Source organism: Chiloscyllium plagiosum, unplaced genomic scaffold, assembly GCF_037043375.1.
Source record: "Chiloscyllium plagiosum isolate Xiang-an unplaced genomic scaffold, Cpla_swu_hap1 HiC_scaffold_6, whole genome shotgun sequence".
NCBI classification, from domain to species: domain Eukaryota; kingdom Metazoa; phylum Chordata; class Chondrichthyes; order Orectolobiformes; family Hemiscylliidae; genus Chiloscyllium; species Chiloscyllium plagiosum.
The window spans coordinates 95,234,797-95,247,157 of record NW_028270144.1 but is presented as its reverse complement, the minus strand read 5'-3'; the positions used below and the strand labels follow the sequence as shown (position 1 = coordinate 95,247,157).

At 39.0% G+C, this 12,361-nt stretch overlaps 1 protein-coding gene across 1 annotated transcript in view; it reads right to left on the bottom strand.

Annotated features, from left to right (window-relative positions):
* pds5b (PDS5 cohesin associated factor B) overlaps nucleotides 1–12,361 on the bottom strand; it is a 233,973-nt gene that overhangs the window by 77,026 nt on the left and 144,586 nt on the right. The window contains exons 18-21 of the mRNA XM_087988236.1: nucleotides 11,952–12,057; nucleotides 10,425–10,585; nucleotides 9,357–9,480; nucleotides 105–263 (exon numbers count right to left, since the gene is read on the bottom strand). Coding sequence (XP_087844362.1) covers nucleotides 105–263; nucleotides 9,357–9,480; nucleotides 10,425–10,585; nucleotides 11,952–12,057 — 550 coding nt within the window. The remainder of the gene's footprint in view (nucleotides 1–104; nucleotides 264–9,356; nucleotides 9,481–10,424; nucleotides 10,586–11,951; nucleotides 12,058–12,361) is intronic.

Genomic DNA, 12,361 nt, shown 5'->3' with positions numbered 1-12,361 from the left:
TTTGTAACATCTTGCAGCAGACAGGTAAAGACAACACGAATGAAAAATCCGAATTCATAAGTAAACTGCCATTTCAAAATGTTGTAACTAAAATATGTACTTACTCGGTCATTCATTAACAAGTCTTTCACAACAAAACCAGCCACTAGGGACTTCAGAGGTGCAGAAAATTGTTCTGGAGCCAGCATAGCTATATGTCCAATTGAAATCAAAGGAGTGATGAGCTGCTCTGGGTTGCTGGGATCCAAACTTTTGTGCAAAGGCTGAAAAAAAAAAATCAGTAGTCAGATTACAAGTCTTTTGGGGTGATTTGATATTCTGGCATTCTAGCAGATTAGGCTCACTGCCAGTAAGTACCCCACAGAAAACTGGGCAAAGCCCACAATTTTCACTTAATCAGTGAATAATTATATTACACGATTCCCAAGGTGCATTTGCTGGGAGCATCATACAACATAAGCAGAGAAATGAAGAGATTATGGTTAATATTCTAATTGTACAATTTTTAAAATGAATTAATGGCATCATATTAGCATTGTTCTTTTACCGAAATCCTGGTTTTTGTGTCGGTGTGGACTTGTTGGGCCGAAGGGCCTGTTTCCACACTGTAATCTAATCTAATCTAATCTAATCTAAACTGTTAAATGTAATGCTTAAAAACAAAGGATTGAAAAATGTTCATCTTCAGCAATTTTAGGCCTTCGGTTAATCAACTCAGCTAAACTCCAATTAAGATAGCACGTGAAATTAAAACTTTCATAATCAATGATCATTTTCCATGATTTACTAAACTCATCTTCACATCAAATTTTTTTAAAATTACTCTGAAGAAACACTAGGTACCATTTCTAAGCCCTTCTGACAATCAGTTTTCATATTTATACAGTCTAAGTGACTCAGGCCCAGACTTATCGAATTACAACATCCTTGATCAAATAACTCTTAGCATAGAAGCAACATAAGCCCTTTGTGGTTGCCATCTTTTAATTACATGGCAAACTATCAATCCAAGACAATTAAAATCTCTCAAAAACGGTAACTGGCTCGAAGTCTCAAAATTCAAACTCAGGATACCAAACAATTGGATAGCAATGGAAATGCAAATCCACTGACAACATCATGATTAAATCATAGTGCCACTCTCAACTATGCTGCTTAAACCAGGCAGAACAACCAGTGTGGGTTATTGAATCATAAACAAGCTAATGGTATGGAGCAAATATGAGTGCTTCAGACTTTTCAATGTTTAACTAGAGGAAAAGAGGGATTCATTCAAAATTTATCATCAGCGCAGATTAAGCAAAAGTCTTAAATGGAACTGAAGGTGGGAAGAGAGGACATGAACACACAATTTTGCTAAAGTTCTCATAAGTAAAACTAAGCTTGGGTTGTCCAATTGCTGGATGACAACAACTGCTGACATTTATCTTGGCTTTTTCTGCTTTTCGACCAAATTCAGAGCTTAGGTGCTCACAGTTCTTCTGTATTGCTTTGCCTCTTAGTTCAGATACAAAGTGGAGTTTATCATGGTTACCATCAGTCCTCATTCATGAGTGAACATATTGTTGTATGACACTATGCCACATCAATGTCACACCTAAGCATATGCCAACAATGCATATTTTGTACGTACTTCAATATATTCGAAAGTAATCCTCAGTCAGGTCAAAGGAGACAGTCGTAAATCAGATGATGTGAGTGAGTCAAAGACAAGGTTAAACCGCTGCTCAAGGGCTTGGACACACAGTGGGACAGCCCTTGAGCAGCCAATTGGGATAGTCAGGGCTCCATATTGTAGCAGTCAATGAGTCACAGTCAGTTTTGCAGAACCTATACAGTCCAGGGATTAACAGGAAGGTAGGCATGAGTTGCAGAGATCAATCAGGTGCCCTGTCCTTCCAAGTCAGTTAGGGAGTGGGCTACAGCCAGAGAGTCAGATGTACAGCGTGGAAACAGACTCTTTGGTCCAAATCCTCCATGCCGACCAGATATTCTAAATTAATTTAGTCCCATTGGCTAGTACTTAGGCCATATCCCTCCAAACCGTTGCTATTCATATACCGATCCAGATGCCTCTTTTTAAAAAAAATGTTATAACTGTTACAGCCTTCACCACTTTTTGTAAGGCTGGGGCTCCGGAACTAACATGGGAAATGAAGATGTAAATTTAAGTTAATTTTTACATGCGGAAATGCAATTTTTCATAAATTGACGTTAGGTGCCAGGAAGAACAAACATGATGGTATTTATTAGTGTCAGGTGGCGTGGGAGGGAGAACATGTATTATAGAAGACCTTAATTACCAGACTCGCTCTGCAAAGTGCAACCCATGCTGCTGTCTTCCCTCACCACTCAGGTCAAAAATGCACAATGGAAATGGAAAATAGTTGGGACCACAACCAAAGTGAGTGGAGTAAGGGTTTTTGTCTGTCAGAACACAGACTCTACTAGTGAGAAATGTGCGGCCTTTCAGGAGAAGCTACATTAAATCAGCATTTACACAGAATCGTTACACCCTACACATAAAATGTGTGCAGTGTCCAATTATGTGAAATACAATCTTGGCCACAAGCAATTTTGGACATCTCACTGGTCGTGACTGATTGCTTTTGCTTCAGAGAGGACTGTGATCAATCACAGACAACCTTAAAAAGTACCACCTGCAGGCTTCATTTCACAAAAACAATTTAAAGTCTCATAGGTTGCACAAGTGCTCAGAGCCAATTTCCTCTCACCCTGAACGGTAACCATTTGTGAACATGCTTACATGCAATGCTGCCCTTCTTGTGGGAGCAGAGGTAAGCGGACAAGGTTTCAGTAATCCTCCCTCTGTATATAGAGAATAAAGCTCCCCATGTCGAAAGGCTTTCCTGTTGAATTCTCCATGTCCCACTGTGTAGAGGACAAGTCTAAACTGTCATTTGTCATTGAATGATGACTGCTCACATTATTAAGAACATGTTTGGTTTCAGACATTCTCTCCACAGCATCATTGGAACAATGACCAATGGATCCATCCGCAGCAAAGATTATCATAACAATGGCACAACAAAGTCAGAGAGAGAAAGTAAGGAGGAACAGATGAGCCAGCATGTCCAGGACCAGTAGCTGCTAAACTGTTGTAGTGTAAGGTTCTCTTGAGATGTGGAGGAGATACAGGAGACTGAGTATCTTAATCTTATTTCCTCTAGATAAGTGATGCATGTTACCACCACAGACTGACCATGTCCCAGGACATGGTCACAATTCTGCTTTTGAACAGGGTGGATGGCCATTAAGGTGGCCTTTAAGGTTACGGCACAGCAAAATTTGTTGAAACTTCTACTGGCTCAACATGGCTTTCCCACAGACTTTAGAGTCCTTGAAGTACTTTTTGTTTGTACACTTCTGTCACTGACATAGACAACAGATGTTCAAGTCATTATAATGAGTTTACAGTTCTCTCTCAATCTTAAATGTAATATCACCCATTACAGAACGATTTTCCTTTCTGCCCCTGGTCTTTGCCGATCCACACTGACCTTTGTCTGACTCCATAATGAGCAAATCTGAACTTACTGGCTTACCATTTGGATGTAATTAAATGCGTTTTCTAATCATATCAAATGTTATCAAAAGCTAGACTTTGATGAATAGAAAAGTAATTTAAAATTAAAGAACGGGCTGACAGTTTTCCCAAACACAAACTGTCCTAAACTGGTTTAAATAACTGTCCAAATGTGTGTTGCCTCGATACAGTTGGCCTTGAAATTATGAAATATTAAAAATACATGTTCTTTACTCTTTCCATATACAACATCTGTTTGACCAAAAAAAATCCTCCTTTGGCTCAAATTTATATTTCAGATTAAGTGTTTGTGAGTATTGAATTGCCAAGAGGTTGGATCAGAAGGAAAATGATGCATAAATCTTCATTACAGCAGCAAGAGAAGCATCAAGAACTATCTACTTGTGTTAAGGGTACAGGTGGAGTGTCTAAGAGGAGTCCAGTAAATCTATATATCTTATTTTGTGTAAAATGAAATCTATGTTCAACTCCAACACAATAACTACAATAATGTAAATGGTTTGCTTGCCTTCACAGTGAGAAGTTGAGAGCAGGAATATCTTGCTGAACCGACACAGGGCCTTGTTGAGAGACATAGTTTGAAGCATAAACACTGTTTTGTGACCAGGATAGAGACTCCTGAAGATGGTGTTGCCTGCCTGGCGCAAGGGCTTGGGATCTCTCATTTGGGCTGCAGAGGAACTTTGAGTGAGAGGGTAAAGATCCAGTGGTTGCAGTCCATGTAGGTACCAATGACAGATAAAACTAGGGCAGAGGTTCTGCTAAGGGATTATGAAAAGCTAGGAGCTAAAACAAAAAGCAAAAGCAAAAAAAAGGTAATAATCTCTGAATTACTACCTGAGCCATGAGCTACTTGCCACAGGGTGAATAAGATTATGCAGATAAATGCACAGCTCAAGCATAGGTGTGGGTCAAATGGGCTTGAATTCATGGGACATTGGCACCAGTACTGGGGAAGAAGGGACCTGTTCTGATGGTGCAGTCTTCATTTAGACTGTGTTGGGACCAGAGCGCTAGTGACTTGCTCAACAAGGGCTGTAGACACTTTAAACTATATTTTTTTTTGAGACCAGGTGGACACTCAGTTATAGGGGGCATTAGAAAACCCAAATTAATAAAAAAAAGGTGGTAACAGTGCAGAACTCAGATCACATTATTAAAATCTTCAGCACAGACACAAATAGGATAGAGCGTATGGAAAGGGTTAGAAAGCAAACTTCAAGCACACTGGACAAACAAATGACAAGGAGAATACAGAAGCTTAATAGAGGACTGAAGGCGTTCTTTCTGAATGCACGCAGCATAAAGGAATAAGGAAAATGAGTTTGTGGCGCAGATAGAAATTGGCAGTAATCACATGGTGGGCATCACGGAGACATGGCTTCAGGGAATCAGGATTAAGAGCTGAACATTCAAAGATATGCGCCCTATTGAAAAAATAGGCAGGTGGAAAGAGGAGGTGGGGTTGCCTTATTAAGGAATGGAAATAAATCAATAGGAAGAAATGAAGTAGGGTCAGATGGTGTAGAAACTGTGTGGGTAGAATTGAGGAACTACAAAGGCAAAAAAGAAACAACTGCTGTTATGCACAAACCTCTAAACAGTAATCAGGAGCTGGTACGCAGATAGAAAAGATGTGTAGGAAAGGCAAAGTTACAGTGACCATGGAGGATTTCAATATGCAGGTGGACTGGGAAAATCAGATTGGGAGTGGATTGCAAAAACAAAAGGAATTTATGGAATGTCTACGAAATGGCTTTTTGGAGCAGCTTGTGTTGGAGCCCACGAGGGAACAGGCAATACTGGATTTAGTGTTGTGCAAAGAGGCAGACTTGATAAGGGAGCTGAAGGTGAAGGAACCTTTTGGAGGCAGTGATCATAATAGGATTGAATTTATTGTGCAATTTGAGAGAGAGAGAGAGAAAATAGAATCAGTGGTAACAATACTTCAACTGAATAAAGGCAACTACAGAGGCATGAGCTGAGTAGAATTGACTGGGAAAGGAGCCTAGCAGGAAAAACAGTGGAACAGCAACGGTAGGAGTTTCTGGTAGAATTTCAAGAAACCACAGCAGCGATTCATCCCAAGGAAACAGAAACATGATACAGGGAGGAGGCGGCAACCGTGGCTGATTAGGGAAGTCAGGGATAGTATAAAAGCAAAAGAGAAACCAGATCATGTGGGAAACCAGAGGATTGGGAAGCAACAGAGGGCAACAAAAAAGAAATAAGGGAGAGAGAAGATTAAAGGAGGGTAAGGGAGGCAGTAATATAAAGGAGACGGTAAGAGTTTCTTTAGATATATAAAAAGGGCAAAAGAAAGGCAAAAAAGTGGACATTGAGCTGCTGGAAAATGACGCTGGATAGTAGTGGGGAACAAGAAAATGGCTGAGGAATTGACTAATTACTTAGCATCAATCTTCATAGTGACCTACACAAGTAATGTCTCAAAGCTTCAAGACAGTGAGGGGACAGAGCTGAGTATGGTGGCCATCACAAAGGACAAGGTGCTAGAAAAAGTGAATGGCCTGAAGGTAGTTAAATCACCTGGACCAGATGGACTACATCACAGTTCTAAGGGAGATAGCTGAAGAGATAGTAAAAGTTAATGGTGATCTTTCCGGAATCGTTAGTATCAGGGAGGTCCCAGAGGGATGGAAAATAACTAACGTAACACCTCTGTTAAACACGGAGTAAGGCAAAAGATGGAAAATTGCAGACCTATTAGCCTAATCTCGGTCGTGGTTAAGATCCTGGAATCCATTGTGAAGGATGAGATTTCTGAATACTTTGAAGTGTCATGGTAAAATAGCGCAAAATCAGCATGTTCTCAGCATGAGGAGGCTGGGCCTGGCAAATCTGCTAGAATTCTTCGAGGAAGTAACGAACACATTAGACCAAGGAGATTCAATGGATGTTACCGAGTTGGACTTCAAGAAGACCTTTGCACAGGGCCCATGGTATCAGAGACAGAGGCAATGTGTTAGCGTGAATTGAAGCTTGGCTATCTAGCAGAAAGTGTGAATAGAAGGGTTCTTCTCACTGGCTGCCATACTGAGAAGTGGTGTTCCACAAGGCTCAGTGTTGGGACCATAAGTTTTCACTTTACACATTAATGATCTAGATGAAGGAACACAAGAGAGCATTCTGGCTACATCTGCAGACGATACAAAGATAATTTGAGGAACAGGTAGCATTGAGGAGGTGGAGAAGCTGCAGAAGGATTTGGACAGGTTAAGAGAATGGGCTAAGAAGTGCAGATGGAGTACAATGTGGGAAAGTGTGAAGTCATGCACTTTGCTAAGAAGAATATAGAGGTATGGACTATTTTCTAAATGGGGAAAAAATTCAGAAGTCTGAAGTGCGGAGAGACTTGGGAGTTTTGTCCAGGATTCTCTCAAAAGTAAACTTGCAGGTTGAGTCAGTAGTTAGAATGCCAACTGCAATGATGGCATTTATGTTGAGAGAAGTTGAATATAAAAGCAGGATGTACTTCTGTGGCTCTAGAAGGCTCTGATCAGATCACATTTGGAGTATTGTGCAAAGTTTTGGGCCCCATATCTCAGGAAGGATGTACTGTCCCTGGAGCATATTCAGAGGAGGTTCACGAAAATGGTTCCAGGAATGAAAGACTTAACATGAGGAATGTTTGAGGACTCTGGGTCTGTACTCTATGGGGTTTAAAAGGATGAGAGGAGAATCTAAGAAACTTGCATAAACTGAATGGCCTGGACAGAGTTGATGTTGGGAAGATGTTTCCATTGATAGGAGAGAGTAGGACTTGAGGGCATAGTCTCAGAGGAAAGGAAAGACCGTCTACAACGGTGATAAGGAGAAACATCTTCAGCTAGAGAGAGTGGTGAATCTATGGAATTTATTCCCACAGAAGGTCATGTCCTCATGTCTGCACCTATGTCTTATGGTCTAGACCACACCTGTAATAGTGAGGAAAGGTTTGGTCTTCTTATTGAGGAAGGATGCTCCTGCTGTTGAGGGAATGTCTGGGATGGCAAGACTGAAGTTGTTGAATTGGTAAGGATTATATTCATTGAAGTATAGAAGAATGTGGGGAACCTCAAATATAAAATTCTAACTTGAGTAAACAGGGTCGATGCAAAGGTGATGTTCCTATCGACTGGGGAAAGCATAACCAGGGTCATAATTTAATGATTATGGGGTAAACCATTTCAAACTGAGAGAAGAAATTTCTTTACCCAGAGAGTGGTGAGCTTGTGCAATTCACGAACACAGAAAGCATTCAAGGCCAAAACATTGCACGATTTGAAGGAGTTGGATATAGCACCTGGGGCTAAGAAAGGGATCAAAGGGTAGTGCTGGCGGTGGCTTTGGAGGGGGGGGGGGGGGGGGGGGAAAGCTGTGTCTACTTGGACAGAAGAGACAACAAGCGATTGAGTTGCTTTGATCACAGCAAATGACAGAACAAACTGGATGGAAACAATGGCATACCCCTGCTCCTTTTTTTTTAGAATTTCTCTGCTATGAACACAAAGAGAACTGCAGGATTCAGGAATGGAATTCCAAATATTTATTTTCTTTCTCAGTGTTTGATAATATGTTATACTGGAGACTTGCAATGGTAATTAAGTGAACATTTGAAAAGGGAAAATGTGCACTTGTTGACATATTTAAAAGAAATTCAAATGAATAATCATGAAATTACAATATTATCTAGCAGCTAGCTAGTGCTCCTGGCTGGGTTCAGCAAAGGACTTTATATATAGCAAGCCCAGTAGAATTTATGTTAAATTCTAACACACAATCAGAGCTGGTACAGCATGGAAACAGAGTCTCTGGTCCAGCATGGAAACAGAGTCTCTGGTCCAACTCGTCCATGCTGACCAGATATCCTAAGTTAATATTGTCCCATTTGCCAGCATTTGGCCCATATCCCTGTAAAGCCTTCCAATTCATACATCCATCCACTTGCCTTTTAAATGTTGGAAATGTACCAGCCTCCACTATTTCCTCCAGCAGCTCATTCCATACAAATACCATCCTCTACATGAAAAAAAACTTCCCCTTAGATCTTTTTAAATCTTTCCCTTCACATCTTAAACCTATGCCCTCTAGTTTTGGTTCCCTACCACAGGAAAAAAAAGACCTTTGGTATTCACCCTACCCATGCCTCATGATTTTATAAACCTCTAGAAGGTTAGCACTCTGATTCCAACACTCCAGGGAGAATAACCTCAGCCTATTCAGCCTCTCCCCATACCTCCAACCCTGGTAACATGTTGGCAAATCTTTTCTGAACTCTTTCAAGTTTCACAACATCCTTCCTACAGCAGAGGGACAGAATTGCAAACAATATTCCAAAAGTGACCTAACCAATGTCCTGTACAGATTAGAGTGGCACTAGAAAAGCAGATCAGGCAGCAGCCGAGGAGCAGGAAAATCGACATTTTGGGCAAAAAAGCCCTTCATCAAGAATGAGTCAGGGAGCCTCTGGGGTGGAGTGTATTAATCTGGCTTGGCTTTGTGAAATTTTGCTCATCATATTTCAAGAAACAGTGTGCTACATTTGCACAGTCATCTAAAAGTACACATACTTACATTAGAAACAAAATCATGTCCATTTATTCAGAACGAAATGCAAGTTGCAACTTTGAGCATTAAAGTGTATTTTTCATTGTATGAATAGATTGGTAAGATTTTATCGAGGTTAAGAAAACCTGAAACATTATTTAACAGACAAACACATCAATTAAGAAAATATGATTTCTGCATAAAAATATAATAAATGATATCGAAATAGTTCACACCTTACCTCAAATATCTGTGCAAATTGTGTCTCTTTACTCGAGAATATTGCATGAATGCAGTGAATTGCATGCTTGGCTTGTCGAGCAGTGCCTTTCTTGGCCTTCTGTTGCAATACTGGCAGCAAAGCACTAGGCAGGAGAAAAACAAAGCTCATTAAGATTTATTTCTTATGAAAACACGGTCAAAGACATTGACAAATACCAATGCAGAATCAATGTCAATGCCAAAAACCTTTTGATACTGACTTAAGATTATTGATACAGCCCCCGAGTGGAATAGCACCCTCTGCTGTCAAGAGATTTTTTTCTCACAATTTCACTTGCACACGAGACCACAGATATATACTAATTAAAGTTACAGGAAAAAGTCATTGATTGTTCTGACACGACTCAAGTAGCACTAAGGGAACCCTTTGACAGAACCGGTTAACCTTGTACCTTATTTTCTTGAATGTAAAGTGTTACATTTTTGATACTTGCTTGCAATATTCTTTGCATCATGTCAGTGTTCTGGCGTAGTACAGCCAATATGATGGAAGTGGCATAGTCCTAACAGTGGATTGTAAATTATATAAAGCATGCATAATACTTTCCCACAATATATTAACTACTGAACAATGACATTTACAATGTTTCTGAAAAATCAAATACAGGAAATATGCCAAATTTGACATTAGAGGTCTAGTCCTGTGGCAGATTTGTAAGTGAGTGGACTAAGAGACTAGGTGCCTTCTCATTTGCCAAGCAGCTTTTAATATAGATTACTTTGAACACTTCCTGTCACATCTATTTGCCTTCATAGTCAGTGTCTTCATGCATAAAACAATTAACGCATGCATAGCATGTTACAACTTGAAAGAAGGTTCAACTGCAACTCATGATAACTGGTATTCAATTCTTTGAAATGTAATCTAAAAGGAAATTGCCATGAATAATTAATATTTTGTAAATACATGCAAGAAAAAATTGACTCTTTATAGCACAGAACTGTGTCATGCATCATGCCCTAAAAGCCTTATTACAGTTGTATTTTATTTTGCAATTCAATATGTAATGACAGGAATGAAGCATACGATCGAATGTGAGGAAAGTCATCTTCAATTCTCTGTCCAGTATTTCGGAAGATCTGTAAAGCAGCTTCTGCCACCTTTTCATCTTCCATTTTCAAGCACTGGAGGAGAGATTCAAATGTTTCCGCAGAGTGAAAAGAGATCGAATGCGTGAAAGATAATACCTAAAATGAAAAAAAAAAAGCTTTAAAGTTTCGGAGAAGCCCGAAAAAGGGATTTTAAAATTGTTTCTATTAAAATTCAGATTTCTTTCCCTCTCATGAAAAAAAAACTCTACAGTTAGCAAGACATTTATAAATTTGTAGCTCATCTATTATGGCAACTTCCTTCTTGTTCTTCAATAAGAAATACAATTTTGATTTATTAATTTTTCATACCTACAGAACCATCTCATCTGCTTTCATGTTGCAGAATTTGCACTATTAGCATGGGCTACTAGATAGTACTTCTCACTTACATTATAACAAACAAAGTAACTATACAGAATGATGGAAAATTAGATAATTTCCAATTTGTTGCCCACAGTTTGAAACTAGTGCTGCTGCTCAAAAAGCCACATTCTGTGTTTATTTCATCTTTGTTTTGCAAAGATTGTGCACAAAGGTATCAATAAAGAAATAAAAGAACTTTTAACAATTTAAAAACTGCAAGTGAATAAAGGAGCTCCTTGCAACCAGACAGGAAATGGCAAATCTAACTGTCTTCATAATAGTAGGCACGCATGTTGAAGCCCAAGTATGAACACTATTTTCAAAAGATATTAATACTAATTCAGAAGAGATTCTAACAGCTTCACTCCACCAGATCAACAGCAGAATTGAAATGTTGGTATTTGTAATATGACAATTTGAATTATTGTCAACATTCAGTTAAGTGCAATGTTGGATTCATAAATTGTGATTTTTGGTTTACTTCTATGCCCACGTACGTCTTTTGACAAGTCTGCATTAAGTGCCAATGTTATCAGTCTGACGAGTATTTCTATTGCGTTCCTTAAACACATGAAGCCTTCATCTAGACCTTTGGCTTTTCAATCCTCTCTGCAAAATTACCCTTTCCTCTGGCTAAAGCATCAAGTTTCCTTTTACTTTAGATTTCCCCAATCAAGAAATACACAAAGCATGCAAAACACATGTGCCTGTTTCTCATTCCTTGTTCCAGGTGAAACAAGCAGCAGCAAGCTTGAAGCCAAAAACTAATTGCTGAAGTGACACATACTCCAGTGTCTCCCACTTCTACTAACTGCTAAAGGAATCTTGGAAGAATTTGCAAGTTGAGGAGTCAACTTGTATGGCCACATTGTATACAAATAAATAATAATATGTCTTGAACTTGAAGCCCTCAATTAAGACCTAACACACTGAATCACAAGAAAAATTTGGCCCAGAAACCTGACTCCACCATTCAGTATCAGTGAGAAATAGTCAAAGCAGCCAAAAATATGCTGAAATGTCAGAAGTAATACAAAAAGCAATTTTAAAAGGTCAGATTAAGTTATAAACATTCAGTTCTTTTGTTTCAAATATTTACCTTAAGCAATTCAAGGCCTGCTCGTATTGCTTCATCAGTTGGCACACCTTCCTCTTCATCATCAGCTGTGCCATCAATGGATTTATTAATCTGCTTAATTAAAGCACTATAAAAAACATGAGTGATGAATAAGTTTGAATTCACTTATTAAAAAATAATTCAAGTCTTTTAGCAACAATAACTCAAAAAGTTGAACCCATAGAAAATGTGTAAACAGCAAACATGAGAACACTTTTTTTTAAAAAGGGCTCATTTGCATAGAGATGGTTATTTAAACCATTCATTGCACTCCTAGGAAGAACCTGTCATTTGCACATCGGTATGATCAACGTAGCCAAAAATCAAAATTTAACTTCTGAGCTAATGCTTGTGCAGATGGCCTCATTTTTTTTTAATGTCAATGATATTTA